A 19,667-nucleotide genomic window follows, 5' to 3' on the forward strand; every position below is an offset into this window, starting at 1 on the left:
TAAGAAAATAATCTGAGATGTGAGGTTTCATATGAGAATTCAGCTCAATTAATTTATGCCACCCAAAGACATTAAAATAATTTATTTGGGTTTGAAAGAAGAAAAACGTACTGCTTCATTGCTTTTGTAAGGTTTATTACAAAGCAATGCATCATTTGTGTATTGTACCACATGAATGCTTACTACCTTTTTATATGGGTGTACCAAGGAATACTTAGTGCATGCCATCAGTTCAGAGCACACATAAATTAGCTGTCTTTTGAAAGTAAATATTTCAAAACAGATACTTCTACAAAGAAGCAGGCCATCATTCTAATTACGTACAGCATTCCTGTGCTCAGTGGAGTAATCCTTACCTGCGTGGTGCTACTATTATCAGACATTCGTTCCAGAAACACTTAAAGATTAATTTCCTACCCAAGTCGGAATTACTGTACAGACCAAACAATATTTTAAAACATTTAAGCTGATCATAAAAATTCTAAAATAATTTATAGTCTGGGCTACCATATTATTTCTTCTGCATTACTCTGCTTTGTCTTATTTGGTGCAGACTGAGAATTGAGTAGCCATTTTTCCCGGCAACCAAACAAGGTAAATAAATGTGATATATTAGTACATCACTCCACCACCATGCATATGGTGCACATTAAGGTTGTATTCATTTACCATATGAATATAATTCCTTTTACCACATCAACTATTAGTTACAAGTTGTAAATATAGCATTGTTTTTCCTGGAACGTGAAGGTCTGCATTACATCATGAAGCACTAAATATCCATATCCTTCTGGAGAATTTCATGTATATAGTTTTAGTGACACCTGAAGCTGGATACTGCCAAAAAAGCAACATCAGAACTCCCTCTGTTTTGAGTCGCACAGTACACACTGTCTTCACATATGCTTGAATTGTGCCTCAGAACTTGCTCTATAATACCATGTGCAATTACCTTGAAATGCATTGCCCCTTAGTTAGTTGAAAACAAAGATAATACAGATGCTGTGCATGCTGTAGGAAATGCTTTTAGCCAATACAAATATTTACAGCACACAAACTCACACGCTCCTAAGTGCCAAATCCACACAACTGTTAAAATGCCTTCTGAATCATCACCGAGTGCAACTGCAAGTCACTTTCAGTGATGACCTTGCTCTCATACCTATCTGAAAAATGACTTTCTTGGCATTATATAAATACACAATTACATTGCTTATACAGCATTATTACAGATTCACAGATATATTCATCCACCTGTTTTAACTCATCTTCTTTCAGTAAAGATTTGGAGGTTTGAACCATCGATTATATATGATTTACAGAGCACGTGAAGGACTGAGGCCTCAATCTCTTTGAGATCAATGTGTTACAGTTTAAAGAAGGAAATGACAGCGACCTCTTGTAGCTGTATAATTTAAGGTTCTTTTCTAGGTTCATGCAGATAGTCCCAGGGCTTCCTGCACTGGCTACAATAGTACCCTGTGAAGACAGACGGAAGAGTAGGTCCAACTGGAGCATCAGGGCCTCTGGCCACTATACTTTCATGGGACTTTCATAAATAACATCAGAAAACGCATTAAATATTAGGTAGAAGAATATTTAGAAGTTGTTACCCTTTTAAAAACATGGTCTGTGTAATCTTCTATGCTTTGTGAGTCTTCCCTATGAAATAAATTATACTAAATTTGACTTAGAAGAATAGAAAAATTTAACACTGCACTTGCTGAAGTTCAGATAAAGAAATCGAACGTATTCCCTTTCGTTTTACAGCCACACTTAACAAAACACTCTTGGCATGTTTCTACTTCACTTAATAAATTAACCACAATTAATGTATTTTCTTATTTTGATGTTAATAAAAAGGAGAAAAATATACTAAATATACTAAAAAATAAATTACACGCATCAAATATGTCAAAATACATGTAGTGCAAATATTTTACTAAGCAGTGCTTTGGAGAGTCTCAAGTGCACCTTTCAACTCAAGGCCAGCAGATGGTGCTACAGGATTCTTGCTTTACACACAACGTTGCGCTACTCTGTCCACCCGTTTTTGAGAAACAAAGAATATATGTTATGCCTGCAGTTAAACAGTGTTAAAATATTACTGAATTATTTACTGGCTTTTTAAGAAGGAAGACACGTGCAATAATGCAATGTATTCAAGTCAAAACATAAATGTACTGCTGAACACTGAATGAGCACACAGGCTGTCTTCAAATGCTCAGCGCTATGTTATAGAGCAGCTCTTTCTTAACAGACTGACCACAGTGAATGGCACTGACAGAATTATTAGCCATAGAAATTTCAAGAATATTTTAATGTTTGGAGGCTCTGCAGATTTTTAGCTATTATGGTAGGATGTCTGACAGAAATGAACAATATCAGTAGCAGAATCTGTAACTAATGCAATTACATATTTAAGATTTATTTACAAATAGGAATACTGCCATGTATAGGCTTCTTAGCTACTAATGTTTTTAATAACATACACTCTTATGTAAACAACTTCAAAAAATGGTTTTGTTTGGGAAATAATCATATTCTAAGCTACTCTTTGTACTATAAACACTGAAATGTTGTTTCCTCTATTCATATTTTGAAAGAGAAAACAAAGGGCCAAACCATGGAGAAACTTGGGAACAAAGATGGAGGTAAATTCAAGATGATGATAAAGATGAGGAAAGAGCTACCTGGTTAACATCAGACATGTGTTCTACTTGAAATGAGTGTGACTATTAACTGTGTATAAAGGCAAGCATGTATGTGTAAACCTTCATAGATTCAGGTTTACATAATTACTGTATCTGCATACACATTAAGTATTACCTATGATGCTACTTTTGTATCAAACAGTGCAGAAATAACCATCAGGACATATTTTTGAAGTCTAAATCACTGGCATTATTGACATAAATAATTAATTATCAAGACTTCGTCGATGAAAAGCTTGCAATTTCCAACTGAAAAGTGTGTATGAGTTCATGAGAACAGATTTTTTTGAATTTGCTACATCTAATACAATTTCAACTGACGAATTCTTTAATCTGCAGATCATAGCTCTCAGTTAATAATCATGCTAACTGAAAAACAGTCTTTCAGAAATTCAAATGCAGATTTCAGAATAGTAGCCATATACAGCTTCTATCAGAAGTAGATTAGAGAGCACCTAGACTGCTATCTGGCAAGACAGGAAACTAGTGATTGAACGTTGAGTCCTTTGGGAGATTTCACATTTTATAAATTGAAAAGATCATTTATTTTAAATATTTTAAGAATGTATACATGTTAAATAGGTGTTCAATTAATCTTCTCAATTGAATCTCAGTTAAATCCTGTAATTCTCTATGAAAACACATGCTTACATTTCCACATGTGCTCTGCTACACAGCTCCACTATTAAAATGGTTTCATTTCTCTCAATTCAGAAAACCTCAACAGAATATCCTCTAAGAAGTATAAAACTACGAAATGAAAGCTCTACCGCCACTCTCACAATGCAAATGTGATACACAGAGAGAGTAACATTTTCCAACTTTATGGGCTGACATAAAAGAAGTAATATAATTTGTTTTATTCACATATGTGTGGAAGATCAATGCAATAACTCAGAAGTGATTGCGTTAGTATTAGTGCTAGTAATACAGTTATACACTGACTCTATATATCACTAGTATTCTTATTGGTTAAGTATTAATTTCATCAAGCAAAATAAATTTCAAAATTAAATCTTTCTTCAAAAAACTAAAAATAATTATCATCAAATCTGTATAAGTTTTCTAAGCAACAGAACAGTCTCATCAGTCTATGAATATAGTGCCATGACTATAGAAAAGCACTTTAGCTTTGCCTCAACTATGGAAATGCCTACTTTTTCATAGGCATAGACAAAATGAAAGGAATGAATGAAATATGAAAGGAATGAATGAATAAATGAAAAAACAAAATTAATTAACCACTGTATAGCTCCCCTTCAAGAAAGTACAGCTAAATAAGAGAACAAAAATGAAACAAATTAAACTAAAAAACTTGAAAGACAGACTGAAATTCACTATTCTGACTGGCTTCTCCCTATCAGGAAGAGGTGAGGAATCATTAAGAAAGAATGAAGGAAGTGGGATATAAGAAACTACTTTAAATGACTTACTAGATACAATTGTAATCAACATAGAATAACAGATGAAAAAAACTCAACGATGAAAAGAACTTATGAGAGTGCTCAAGATGCTTTATGAGAAGGGAAAAAAAAAAACAACCATGGACAATAAGATAATTTCTTTAAGTACTTGTGGAAGAAAGGTTTCAACATACTTGGAGCACTATTCTGTAGGATCTCACAGGACGTAAGCCCCCAGGAAAAAAAAAAAAAAGCTAAAACGAATAAATACCAACAAATATTGTTGTAATGAAAAAGAGAGACAAGATAGACACGAAGACATCAACACCAGCTGGCACAACTGGAAGTTCTTCAGTGACTGCGAATTCAGAAAAAAGTCAGGCAGAAAGATTGTAACAGGTGAGATAATTTATTTTATCATTACAGGCAATAACGTATGAGCAAGGAAAAAAACAGGGCAGCAAAGGATAGGAGAGATGCAACTAGCAAAGAAATCAGGAGCAACAATCATTCTGTAAACACAAGAATACATTTGCAGGTTCACATGAAGCTGATCTGCTACTCAGTGAACAGCAAGGAATATCAATAGATGACGTCAGGCATTTCCAACTATTTCAAGAAAAGTCTTTAATAAGAAGACCATTTGCAGTCAGGCAAAAAGCGTAAGTAAAAGCAGCTGTTGTCTCAAATAGAGAATACATAAACAAGGTAAATGTTTGGAACTCAGTCGGCCACAATAGTGTAATGAAGACACTTTGAAAATGAAACTAAATAATTCCAGTCATAACTGGTGTATTATGGAGACTAGGTAAGGCGCTGCAAGGCTAGGAATAAAAATCTTTAAGAATTAAGAAAAAAAAGATCTGAGAAATTAGAAAGTTTTCCACTTAACTCCAACGAATAGAAAAATGTTAGAAGAGTATGTGTATATATAAGCACACAGAGTTTCTGCAAAGAAAAAAAAAACAGTGCAATAGCTGATCTGGATTTGTCATGAACAAATCATGTCAAACCAACTTTTCCTCCTGCAATGGCAGAGTAATAGGACTTTTGCTCAGAGAGATACCACATAACTTGATTTTAGTATTGGCACCTTAAATTTCACACTGCTAATTTCATATAGAAACCAGGTAATCAGAATAGGCTAGAAGATGCTAATGTATCCAGATGAATATTGTATTCCAAAATTGTTGAATGCTGTATTCCAAAAGTTAATCACAGTCAAAATAGAAAATGTATCAATGGACATTCCTGGGCTGCATAATGTCTAACGTTTTCTTTAATTACTGATTTGATAGAATAAGACTGCAAATTACACGTGCAGACGTGAATTGCTGCAAATCTGTTTGGGGGACAGGATGAGCGTTCAAAATGAGTATAACAAACTGGAGAAACCTAAAAAAGGATATCATTCAGGAAGTTTCAAGAAAAGGCAGAGGAGGTGAAAACTGACTAATCAGGGATTCTTCAGAAAAAAATGAGATTTGTATTGGCTTAAACATTGAAAGAATATGTGTACAACTGGCTAGTTTTATTTTTACTTGCCATCTTTCTTATTATACCTTAATAAAAATGTAAAAAAAAAAGCAAAAACACCTTTTAATATTTATACATGACAGCTATATTATATACTTTATACATGGTCTGAGACAATTCCTCATCATTCAGTGCAGCCCAGGCAAGACAAAAGGCTAGACAGCCATGACTTAAAGTATTAACACTGTTGTGCTATTTTGAAACAAGAAGATATTCCTTGAGAATGTGAAAAGAAGTGCTCTGTAAAACTAGCTTTTTTCTACTTATTACTAGAAAAGCTTCAACTGCAATACTGAGTCTGCTTCAAGGAAGACCAATAACTGAAGAGGAGAGAAACAAAGAAAAAGTCAGAGGTGCAGAGAAACGTGGCTTATGTTAAAAGACAGAAAGAATTACATTATTAACACTGGAAGAGGGTCATAGAAATCCAAATAAGTGAAAGTTCTTGCACAGGAAAAAAGAATCTGTTTTCTACACATAACAAAGAATAGAAACATAAGAAGTAACAGAATTAAAAAACGAAATAAAATAGACATTAGATTGCAAAGCCCCAAAATATTCGAGACAAAGTTTTTAATAGCAGGTTGGACAAACATCAGTCAAGAATGGTACTGGTGTAGCTAAGACTTCTTTGAGAAAAGAGAATATGTCAGGTGATCGAAGTTCCTGGCAGCCCTGTTTACTAAGTATCTGTCATTACAAGGTACACTGCAATCCCACAACCTAGGAAATACCCAAACACCAAGGGTTGCCACTTAAGCTTCAAAGCGAGGGTAGGATCTGAGAGTGATGCGGACCATTTGTATGCAAATTAACTTCTCTCATCTGATTCAGAAAGCTACCCGGTCTAGTTCCTCCCTCCCACTGCACTCAGCTGGCCAAGTTGCATGCTTTTGCAAGAACACTGCCCTCTCCTAGGAGCCTCTGCGCAAAGTACATACCCTATTCAGGAACTCTGAGTCCTAAAACAGTATGTCACATCTTCAAGTGGTACTTGCTATTAGATTAGAGTCTCTAAATATGCAAAAAAAAACCAGCCTTGTGATGGAGATAACACATGGGCTTCAAGGGGTACTAAGGGAAGAATTGCATCCTCTTGCTCCTTCCTCCCCTCACCTCCCAAAGCCAGCCACATGCCAAGCAAAGAAATATAAAAGCCCCTTATGCCATCTGAAGTGACTTTACATCTCCACAGTAAACTGTGCTAATTAATGTGAATTCAACACAGCTCTGGCTTTTTGAAAGGATACAACTATTTCAAATCCTTTGTTCTTAATTATTTCTAGGCTTGGTCAGAAATTGTGCACAGAAATGTTTCTGCATCACAAAAGGTCTATGCACCAAACTGAAGTACTGCCATGTTCCCGTATTTTCCAAAACAATTTATTTAGAAAGAATAAACCTCACATTTGATCAAAGAGCTTGGTGAAATATTTTTTGAATTTCAGGTTTTAATTTGAGAAGGAGGAAAAACTGACTTAACCTAATTGTAATCAAGTTTTTTGGTAAAGAATAAAAATGGTTTTCAGCAAATGTATCCCATGTAGGATTTTGTATCTTTGAGATTTAAATTCATCAAATTTGGTGTACACTGAGCAATGCATTTTATATAAAGTACGCAGACATCGTGACTGCACAGGTACAACTTCTATAAAAGGTTGATTTAAAAGTTGAAAGTTGAAGAATGTAAATAATTAATATTTTCCTAAAATATTTCTTTTGTTAAACCAAAAATGTAAAGAATTTTTCCATTCAGTCCCAGAAGTATTGTCCTTGATAAAGACTATAAAACAAAACACTTATTTATCATGTATGCCATAGCCCACCTGGCTTGTCAGCTTGAGTTAAGTACATGAATACATGCAGCTGGAGATCAAGAGCTCAATTCTTCCCAAAGTAATGAAACTAGATAAAGGAACTGAAATAAAATGTAACTGGTGAACTAGTAGGTGCCCAATAGGATACTATTTACTGTAACTTGGTCATACTTTTCTGCTGACTGACGCACATCAGAGACACAAGGAACTAGGAAAGAAGGAAAGAAATAGTCCTGGTTGAGATTATTTTTGCTGAAACTTCTCTAGCATCATGACTTGGCTACAATCACAGATACCTGGATGATAGCTGCTGTGAAGTCATTTTTAAGATGGAAATTGGAGATGGATAGAGAAAAAAATAAGAAAGAAGCTATCAACTCTGAAACTATTTAAAATGACAATGAATAAAATATACTTTGTGGTAAAAAAAAAAAATCATAAGCTTCAAATACAAAAGGCAACATTAGACAAGTTAAATATCTAGCTTCCCACAAACGGATCAAAGTTGCAGTTGCAGTAACAGGCTTCAAATCTAGTAAATCTGCTGGTGCATTCCGTTTCTGACAAAATCAGAACTAAGCAGAAACAGTTCTTTGTATTTCTCTCTCTCTAAAAATAAAAAATAATTAAAAAAAATGAACAGAGACCCCTATCTGGGAAAAATGAAACCCTTGAGATTATCATCTCTTTGAAGCAGGAACTGTCTTTCTCTATACACGTCTAGGCCAATGTATAGGGCAGTGAGATTCCTATTCAGCACAAAGGCTTCTAGGCACGCTACATCACAAAAAAATAAATAACAACAAATACTAATCACAGGAGTCACTGCATTTTGTATAAGCAGAATTAGAACCAAAGAGATTCAGTAGTTAAACTAGCATTAACACTGAAAATGGCACAATTTTAATATCTCAGAAATCCGTGTCAGAGAAGACAGTCAATGAATCATATAAAAAAATACAGAACTATTCTAGTCAGATACTACATACAAGATCTGAGAGTGGGATCTGTTAAGGTCATAAAGGAGTCCTCAAGGTCTTGTTCACAAAACAGGCAAGCACCCCAGAACTACAGCAAGTAATCAAAAAGAATAAAAACTCAGGGCCAGCCCAGAAATCTGCAAGGATGGGCTGTTCTTGCTAGCATTCAATACAGTGTGAGGAGACAACACCTGGAGATGTTGTCTGCTTCATATGAGTTAAGGGTCTTCTCCTCAAAAAGACAGCTGTTCCCTTTAGGTTAGTAAAGTAAGCTTGCAAATCCTATCGAGTTCTTAAATTCCTTTCACAGACTTCAGAGCTTCCAGGTTCACAAGCTCTGCAGAAATAATGTATTATAATGCACTTTTAAATGCAAGTTTGCATTTTCTTTAAACTGATAGACTGAAAAATACGTGTAAAATATTTTCAGGGAATTTGTTCCTCAACCAAAATCATGTCATAAAATAATGTCGGACCTCCTCTCCAAAAGGTCCCATGTGTTGAACCAGGCTGCTGGACGGATAATGCTGACAAAATGCTTACATTCTCTGCCTGAAAAACCTGTGATTTTTGAATAGCCTTCAAATGACCAACCAATATCAAGGAATTTGCAAATGAGATTCAGATACTGATTCTGATATTAAACAGTTGTGCTTACTAGTTTGTGTTATTTCAAAATGGTTCACAGGATGCAATTGCAGTGGAACCACATTTTTTTTTCTCTCTAACATCTTCATTCAAGTAATAGATAAGCACAAAATACGCTTTACCAAACTCGTTACCTTGAAAGCTGTTGAATATTCATACTTCATAGGAAATTGTAAGCCAGCAGTATATAATTGCAGTATATGCCAGATATAACAATCCATCTTGTTTTCCAGGTGTCCATTTTATTTTTTGTGGCGAGCAGGTAAGCACACGAGAGTAAAGATTAAGCACAAAGCACCCTACCAAAGTTTTAAATAAAAAATGTTTTTGCCTCCTTCTTCCAGATAAACATCCTACTCAGGCCACTTAACATCTCTTTCCTGTGCTCTGGTCTAAGGTGAAATGAAGTATCTGCATAACAATAATGATGGCTAATAGTGATAACAGCTGCATAGAATGCAGTTCGCATTACAGTGATGTGTGGCCTTTTTTGTTTTAAACAACTCAAATACGGGTCTTTCATGAAATCCTGAGTTTGAAAGGAAAAGATTTCAGATTGAACAACAAATATAAGAAAATAGTTCCCTCCTCTCACTCCTCGAGTCATTCCTCCCCAGTTTAATGAGTGACAAGTAACAGAATGTATTGGTAATGTTTCGAAGCACGTAATTTAAAAACAAGTTCTCCTTGTGCTGGAAAACAGACACAGTTTATGCTCAGTTATTTAAACTAGAATGGAGCACAGCTACAAACAGGAAATGCTATATTTTGACATTAGTGTTTCCTAAAATTTTGTCACATGTTCACCCAAGTCAATTTTAGACAACTTCCTTGTGAAATGGGTTTTTCTTACCTCTTGGATTATCACCAACAATATTGGTTTTGCCATTCCAGTACCAGAGCAGCAATGTTGCATCACGTGATCCTGACAGAATGTAACAGTTTCCTCCAATGTAGGATTCAGAACGAGCAAGGCAGGTGACAACATCCCAGTGTCCAAATACTACTTGCATCAGTTTACCTAAAACAAATAAAATGAGCTGTTTTAAAAGTACATTTTAACTCTTTGCCAAACACATCAGATACATTATAAAGTATTTTAGAAATACATTCTTAATAAAAATAGGTTAAAAGAAAAACTATAGTAGAGAATATTACTCTTTTTCATGACTTGAGGAAAATATTTAAGTGCAGTAGTCTGTAGGTTTGGGAAAAAAATGTTTACAATCTATAAATATTATTCTTAATTTAAAGGCCAACTGTGTCACAAGTTTTTGAAGTTTTTTTTAATTATTATTATTATTCAATATATTTTAAATCACCCTGCAGGATATAAACATGACAGTTTGCTTCTAAAGCAAGTTTAAGCTAAGTTTGCTGGGGAAAAAAATAAACAGAAAATAACATGGAAATCTGATGATGATGTGGCAAATACATTTCAAAGAAGATACAGAACATATAGAATCCAGAATAAATAGATAGTATGAGGGCTGCCTACAAAATATAACATATCTAGCTTTTAAGCGTCTTCTTCAAAGGAAAAATAAATGAAAGTCAGTTAAGAAAGTTACACTTTCATCAAAGTTTTTCCATAATCAAACACTTGTCAATTTCTCTGAATATAAACCTGGCAAAACCAAAACAAAAGAAAGCACAAAATACTTTCAACTGTCACACAGAACAAATTTTTGGAACCTTGACTGATACATAAGATTTATGATAAGCCTAGGCAGTTAAAATGTGTGATTCAGCAGTGTATATAACATTAACATTACTATTACCTTTAAAGTCAACTAATGCAAACAATATTTTCAGGGAAAAAAAAAAAGGAAATCTGGACACCTGCGTAGAGTGGACTTGTGAGTTGGAGAGTGAATATCTATCACAGGAGACCTCTGCCAGACTACTCTGACAGAGGGAAAATGAGCAAGGTGGGAAAGCTCCTCCTCCAGCAAAATGGCTGAGGGCAGTGGAAATCACTTGCTGGGGCTGGCTCCTCCAGAGCAAACACACGAGGGATCCTGCTGGTTTTGGGATCTTCCAGCACCATTTCTGATTCCGCAAAATGAGATTCTAAGTGCTAAAATCCCTCTCAATGGACTTGCTGAAGCGTGGCAATTGCAGATCTTGTAGAGAAAGTGCAAATGATACACACACACATGCTTCTTCTGAGCCTTCTTAGCTCACTGAAGTAACCTGGGATAGGCCAATTTCTGTGTCCAACGACATGAGGGAGTGAGACACCATTAATATGTAGCCTAGGATTCCTCAGTGCAAATGACCATGTACCCATTTGTACTTTGAACTTTAAAGAATTTGAAAGAACAGAAAGAGTAATAGTGGTGGTTTTGGCAAAAACACATGAAATTACATGATCTGTAAAGTGTTTTTTAAAAACAGAACCTAATAATATGACAAGTAGCAACACAAACTAGTGTTGAGACTCAAATTAGACACATGTTAATATTGCATTTTGGTGCACGAATTAGCAAGTTTGTCAGTCATACAGTGTGAGAAGTGGGAAGCACTCATAGGTCGTCTTACACACTGTAAAGTCACTATTCATAACTAATAACTACATGACACTAATTAACACAAATAACAAAAGACTTAAGCGAGTGGTTCTGAGAAAAGAACAATACACAAAAGCCCGATTATAACAGATCTAAACAGTAATTGCATTAAAGTGGAGAAAACCAGCAAAATTAAGAGAAAGCTACGAGTATCTTCAGAAATGGAGAATTACTTTGGGTACCTAGACAAAGTAAAAATAAGGTGATGTAGCTTGAATGAAACCTATTCATCAGATTTAAAATGAAACCCTGACAAAAAAAAAAAATACGAGTTAAGTAAAATTCTCCAAAAGAAACTGTGAAAAGAAGCACTATCACAGGATCATTTTCAGACTGGAAGGGACGAGACCCTCGAAGTTATACCCAATGTACAGATCTACCCTGTACCTCTGAATGATCAAGTATTTCACTAATCTCTGGGAATCTATTCTAGCACTCTATAGCAGTCACCTCTATATACCAAGGCTTTAATTTGGGCTTCAGTAACACAACTGTCTAAGATGCTGACCAGTCAACGAATTACTGAACTTCAGAGCAGTGAGACACTCAGAGGCATAACCTCTTGGCAACAGACAAGAAAATCTTATGAAGCGTACGGTTCTCCTTGAAAATTCAAGTCAGCAATTACCTGGTTTAGATTTGAAAGTAATTTTGCTAAATAACATATTTTTCAGTTAAATACATCCTCAGGTATTCAAATACTTGAGATTTATGCTTCTGGAACACAACTTCATGTTATAAACATCACTGAGTTACAGAATTCTCTTCCAATTATATTCTGTAAGTTCAATTCTAGAAAACATTTTTTAAATCTATTTGTTTGACAGTTCTAAGGTAGTTAAGTTTACTTTGTTATCAGGGAGCTAAGGCTCAGTCAATTCCTTCAAAATCATTGAAGTAAGAAATATGCTTACGTTTATGTTTTTTAAAATTACTAAAAATAAAAAAAATAAAAATCCATCTCATACAAGTTCCTCAACTGTCTTGTTTCTCTCCTTTAAAATGAGTTATCCTCTCTATACAGTAATATCAGGCATAACCATATGAACTCCGATACCACTTTTAGAGAAAACAAAAATTTCTAGTTAATGTTTTATTTGACAGCTGTGCTACAAATAATTAAAAGAAAAATGAGACTCAAGTCTCCGCACTACTGAATCTCAAAATCTGTCAAGAAATCGTTCCCACTGCTGAAGGAAGATTTCATTGTGCTTCTGCAGTGCTGAGAACCCATGATTTACACTAAAGGTATTTCCTGTTAAAAGCCCCAAAATCTAATGAGAAAGAGGTCCTCTTTTTGTTCAAGAGCTAAAACACAATTGAATTCAACACTTGTGATAACTGGCTATTATGCCTTATTGACTGTATCACCTTTTTCCCTTGCTGTTCTGCTGGTAAGCATTTTACCACTACATTCTCATTTTAATTCCAAGCAAAATAAACAACAGCTGAGTTTATGAAATTTAAACTACAGACAGAGTTGCTATACAGACAAACAGGAGGCACAAAGAACACAAATTTACTGATACTTTTTTTGATAATTTTATTTTGCTTGTAATCATAATTAGTTACACTAATATAAATATAAATACCCAGTGTATCTGTCTTATTCAGAAAAGTCGGCACTTAATAAAATAAGTCAGAATCATGGAATATCCTGAGTTGGAAGGAACCCCCAAGGATCACAGAGTCCAAGACCAGGATCCACATAGGACCATCCAAAATTCATACCCTGAGTTTGAGAGTGTTGTCAGAAGCTACTGAACTCTCGGCAGGTTGGAGCGGGGAGCCACTTCGCTGGCAAGCCTGTTACAGTGCCTAAATTTCAGTCTCTATTTACAGTTAATATTGATATAGGCAAAAACTAACAAAATAACACAGGTTTCTTCCATAGATATAAAATAAAACATATTCTCCAGCAATATAAGAAAACAGCTACTTATTCGTGTAAATCAAAGAATATACACACTGACTGTTCATTATGGCTAGCTAAATTCTCTGAAGATCTTTAAATTCAGAGGTTTTATGTAAATTTATTTTCATCAATGAGAAAATTAAACTAAGGTGAGTCTAACAAGACGCCTGTATAATGAATTATAGTCAGTCAGCATAAAAGAAATGGAACTTCTCACTTAAGTTTAAGGATTTAAATCTACAAAAATGACAAATGCGTTGTCCTGCTAAAATACGCAATGAGAACTTCATTAAAGGCCACCCCGTTTTGCAAAATATTTGGTTTGCTGAGTGTGAAAAACACTGTTAATGAACGTATTTAAGGAATTATGACAAACACGTATGATATTCCCTAAGGATTAATAACCTACTGGAAAGCTTGATGGTGCACACATACATTAACCACATCGGGTCGTTAATCCCAAAGAAATACCTTGCAGTGAGGTCACTATATCTATTATAAGATAATGAAAGTGAGAAAATCTTAAATGTTTTTTTCTGGGAGCTCCATGGCATTTAAATTCCTTTGGCTTACACAAGGAAATATTCTTTTCTATTTAGCATGACACATGCATGAATTCAACTGTTTGGATACATGCCAGCTGACAGACTAATTTAACTGCTGCCATTATTTTGATCAGTTTATGTTATACAAAAGAATTCAGTGGCTCCGAATCCATTTTTCTAGGATACCATAGCTTTCAAAGGCTTTCAGAAGTATTTCAATACTAGATTTCAAAACTCAATTTCCAATCTTGAGGTAGAGGGACTTGTACTTACTCTACAATGCTTGCTTCTATATTCTTTAAAAAGTTCTCTGGTGCTCAAAGCCAAACAGGTTTAAATTCAAGGAAGTGCTTTAAGAAATCAATTGTTCTCATACGTCAAGCTTCTGAAAAACTCATTAGACCATTTTACTTATCGAACTAGTGTAAGAGCAGGTATGATTTTCATATAATCTTACGGTATTTCAAGTGTAATGCTACAGCTACACAAGAGCTCCTTGTCATATTTGCCATCAATCCAAGAAAATGATGGTATACAATACACGGTAGAGGTAGGTAAGAAAAGATCTGAGAAATATTTATGAAGAGGGGAATAAATACATACTCTACTCTCCCTTCCCAGCCCCCTCACGCTCTTTTCATCCCTTCTTATTTGCACAAGTAGCATGATGATGAACAGAAAATCTCTTATGCCATTCTCATATTTTAAAAATCCATTACCTGAATCAGTAGAATAAACGCGGAAACTCTTGTCCCAGAAGCCACAAACCAGGATGTAACGATTGTCAGAGGTGATGACAAAACACTGGGAATGTACCTGAATGCTTTGGTCTAAAAGGTCAGTGATTTGCCTTCTGTGCATACCTGTATTGCTGGCTGAACAATGGAAAGAAACAAAAACAAGAAATTTCAGCATCTGCATACAGAGAACAAAGGCACATTTTAGAACATTTATGATCACACCAGAACTATTTCTTACTGCTGTTACTTGTTTTTGTGGTAGGGATATTTTCTTTCTATTTTTGCCGTAAAATACTCATTACACTTCTGGGAACAATGACAAATCCATGTAGTATATATTCCAAAATACAAAAAATCCTTTCTTTAAATAAAATGCACCTGACAAATACAAATGAAAGACTGAAAAAATGAATGATACCTAAAAATGCCGTAAGGTTCCCTTCCTAAAACTTCTCCAAGTAAAGGAATTTAAAAATGAAGAAAAAAATGGAAACTCATGATAAAACAGTACAGATAGATATATAGGTAGATGTATACATCACAAAGTGTAGAAAATCAGCAGACAGGCCCAATGTGATTTTTTATTTTTCTTATACTGGGATGTTCATTTATTTTAAGATCTATTTGACAGCAGGTTTTAAATAAACATTTCCTGTTCTGAACATATTTTTTAAATGAAATTTGTTTCAGGAAAGAAAGAAGAGCTACAGCACATTTTACACATTATAAATGACAATTTGCATGGTTTATCTTTTTCAGAGGGAACTGATTACAAAATTTGGAGAAAATAGTTTTATCTTTATAAAATACTTTAATTATATTATTCTGGACTTAATGATTTTAGAATTTATCTAGCAAAATGGCTGTACAGCATCAGTCTGTATCTACAAACTGATTCCATGCAGTTCCTCTTGATGTGCACGCAGTTTTAAAAAATTAATTCTCACAGGTTGACAGAGCTGTCATTCTACTCCTATCTAGAGAAGTTCATTTTTGCTGTTTGTTCAGTGCTTTTATAATTCCTTGCATCACTTCTTCTTTTCTTTAACTTCCATCTTGAAATTGCCAGTTAAAGAACAGTGCTAAGTTTGCTCTCTAACAGAATTAAAGGAAATAGAAAAAAACATTTATTTTCACTCCCATGAACTGTCAGACAACTTGTTTTTATTCTGATGCTACGCTGCTTGGGCTTTTCCTTTTCTGATCACATTTAAGGTTCAATTACCCATGCTACAAGGCTCCAAAGTTATATTCCAAGTACACGCTCCTCGAAGTCTTTATGAAAGAACTGACCAAACCCTAACGAGGTTAATAGAAAAATCAGTCCTATTTAAACCAATAAAACTCTATAAATAAAAAATCATGAATTGAATTGTTACACTGAATGATTAAATAAATGTTAGATGTTGTTAGGTTAATATTCATCTACCCCTTTTTTAATAAAAACATATGCAAATTTAACTAGTGATGGTGATCAAAAGATGCAATATCCTTGCAGAATGAATACCAGTATCTCAATGCTAAAACTGAGAGGGCAGGATATTTCAACTTTAAAACTGCTCTGCAATTACACATTAATACCCTCAGCCTGAACAGCAGGTCTATGAAGAAAGGATTGATCTCTTTTAATGATAAAGCCCTGGCACCATGGTTTTATTTTTCACAACACGGTGCAGTTAAGAACCCCACTGTTATTATGAAAATTTCCTCGGTAAAGGAGCTCCATCACATTACCAGTGCACCAATTCATCATAACGTGCCTCGCTCCTGCTCATCAACAAGTCTGAGTGATGAAAAGATCCAATATTATCCTGACAGTACTTCATGCACATTCTCAATCACACATTATTACAGCATCCATATTAATTTTCACTGACACGCGTCCTAGGCCTGTTCAAATTAGGCAAACCAACGAGGGGGAGTTGATGAAATACCAGCATAGCCACAGCTCATTGCATTCCAATTTGCATGCAAATGGTTTATCAGGAAAATTCCATTCCCAGCAACCAGCAAGTGAAAAACAACCGTAATCTACACTTCAGGGCCACCATACAGAGCTTAATGAATCGCAAAGAGAGAAGGAAGTGACAGACCTATGAGAGGATCGATTTCCACTGGCAGCTGGTAAGGCTGGTCTTGTACAGCACCTTGATGAGCTGCAATTCAGGAAAGAAGATTTTAAAATTCAGCATTTTTTCTTTAAACGGGATGCCACAAACATATTTTAAATCAAAGCTATGTCCACTTTTTTTTTTTTATTTACCCATCCAAGATTTTTCTGCAGCAATCAAATAAATAAATAAATAAATAAATAATCCAGGTGCTTTCACAGGCTGCTTATTAAGCATTTATTTTAGATTAGTGCTATTCTGAATGTATGCCATCAGCAGCAGCTCCAGTCCTGAGCCATAAGCTCTAGCAGATGCTTTACTGGCAACCTCTCCTGTCGCAACAAAACAAAATTAAGTGGTAAAGAGCACTGAAAACAAAATGTGACAACCATCTGCTGACTGTAGCAGATACTATTTTCCCCCTTACTTTTTAAAGCACTGCTTTGAACAAGTGAAGCACAAAGGACATTTTTTTTAAAGTCAGTTTATGATGCAGTCAGGGAAATCTCATTGTCATGCAGTATTTAAAGAACCATTTATCATCAAAAACTATTTATTTGCAGGGTTGCATAGAAGTTAATATATAATTCTGCAGACCTACATTTCATGTGAGCACCTGGCGTACTGCTGAGATGTTTACCTCCTAAATTTTCCTTCAGTTTTTTTTTTTCTTTCCACAGCTTCACTAAAATCAAACAAGCAACCCCCATCAAAAATGTTCCAAGACATTCTTGGAAATGGAGCAAAACCTAATGGCTGAATACTTAAATCTGAGTTTCCTAATTAGCCCTACATAGCTTAATGTAAAAATCAGTGTTGATAAAATGGCTCCATAAGTAACTGGGAAGTCAAAGCACTATTGTAATGAAACACTAATGCAGAACTAGATAGGAAATGCACATGACAAAACAGAGATGATCTGTTAGGTACCAGTGTCATTCAGTATCAGCAAAGCCACTAAACTCATATGAAAGCAGGAATGAGATTTTTAATTACCTATCAGTGACAACTGGTCACTTGGCAACTTACTTATCGTGATGCCTCTCATTAGTGAAGACAATACTAAGCTCACAGTAGGAGATAAGGAATAGTAATATCAGTCCTCTAAACCTAGCAAATCCCATTTTGGTATAAAATATGAAGGCGGCAGTAGTAAAGGCTTATTTCAGATGTCCATATCTAGATCTATAGATTTAATGGTGTACCATTAAAAGCTTGTAGGCTTGATCAGTGTGGTGGTGAAGCTGGGTGGGGTGCAGCATTTTTTGGTTGGATTTGGGGTTTTTGCTTGGTAGGATTCTGAGTTTTTCTCTTGAACTGTCAGTATTCTTGAGCACTTGGTAAAGGCAAGACAGTTGAAAAACGCTTCTAGACTACATAAATAGTGAAGTTAAAGACTACTGCTCTCCTTTTCAGAGGAAAAAAACAAAATCCCAAGGTTCTGTTCAACTCACAGCAGTTGACTACTACAACGAACAAGCAGCTGCTACTCTCAGCAATTGCTTGCTTGTCCACAGATCACCAGCCAACAGGCTTATGAGGAAATCAGCATCAACTCCTACCAGTTCAGAACCTCTTCTCTTCACGTGACTGTTGAAGATCCTCAGAGACTACTTTTTAAAAGCCTGAGTGTTATATGTCCAAGGTCACACATTCAAGGCATGAGAAGATACAGTCAACCTCCTTTCATACAAATGTAAACACCCTTGTAAATAGTTTTTGCTCGTAAGCTGTTATCTAGACAAGTCTCCCTTCCTTCCTACCTTTATTTTTAAGCATTTTTGGTTGAAAGAAATAAGTCACCAATGTTTCTATTTGAAAAAAGTTGAGAGGCCATTTGCAAGAATTAGAAAAAGTAAGTCATCTGTCCGTTTTCAAAATGCAACCAAGGACAGTGAGTACAAATCTCTTGGCAGGAACTTCAGTGATCTGAGCATTAATTTGGTGCATATATCTTCTATTTAAGTTAATTGAGTAGATGGTCTTTTTTTTCTTTTTCTGAAAAGCACCAAAAGAAGACCACATTTTAGGGTTTGGGCCTGAGAATGACATAGTAGGGAAAGGTGGATGAGTCCTTCTGGGCTCAGCTATTGTTCGAACTGAAAACAGAATGGTTCAACGTATTTTTTAAAGGATGACTGATTAGACTAGTTGCTATGCAAATGAATATAACATTTTCTTCTCATACCGATAAACAGATAAGTACCTAATAACTTTGGGATGTCTGGAGTTACAGAAGATACTGACTTTCCATATATATTTTTATCTTTTAATTGTCATTGAGGGTCTTTAACATTAGGCTGTTATGCTTATAACAAAGAATAAAAAGGTAGCAAAAAACACTTCAGCCAACTTCTGTGTGCTTTAAATTTCAATTTGACACAATATTGTGCAGAAAAAGAAATTGAAGAAGAAGACAGTGACTGGTTATTATAATCAAGTAAGCATATAGTTTTTGCCTTCTAGCTTGGAAAGAGGCATTTTTTCAAAACAGTTTGTTGTTCCATACTTTTTATGTAATACACATCTCACTACACAAGAGTTCAGATGACTTCTTCAGGAGAAACTAACTCCACATGTGGAGAGCACTTTAAACAAACGAATTAAACTTTGAATTTTCACACTTTGAATTTCAAACAGCTCTGCAGATAATAAATGTACAGCTTGAAAGCAGTGATTTCTTAT

At 35.0% G+C, this 19,667-nt stretch overlaps 1 protein-coding gene across 4 annotated transcripts in view; it reads right to left on the reverse strand.

Annotated features, from left to right (window-relative positions):
• LRBA (LPS responsive beige-like anchor protein) overlaps positions 1-19,667 on the reverse strand; it is a 363,630-nt gene that overhangs the window by 16,654 nt on the left and 327,309 nt on the right. For all 4 annotated transcript variants that reach the window (XM_065736365.1, XM_065736363.1, XM_065736364.1 and 1 more), the window contains 3 exons: positions 16,965-17,027; positions 14,851-15,006; positions 9,952-10,119 (listed from right to left, as the gene is read on the reverse strand). In XM_065736365.1, the coding sequence (XP_065592437.1) occupies positions 9,952-10,119; positions 14,851-15,006; positions 16,965-17,027 (387 nt within the window). The remainder of the gene's footprint in view (positions 1-9,951; positions 10,120-14,850; positions 15,007-16,964; positions 17,028-19,667) is intronic.

Source organism: Cyrtonyx montezumae, unplaced genomic scaffold (genome assembly GCF_038088225.1).
Source record: "Cyrtonyx montezumae isolate F1298 unplaced genomic scaffold, pur_monq_1.0 scaffold_2, whole genome shotgun sequence".
In the NCBI taxonomy this organism is placed as follows: domain Eukaryota; kingdom Metazoa; phylum Chordata; class Aves; order Galliformes; family Odontophoridae; genus Cyrtonyx; species Cyrtonyx montezumae.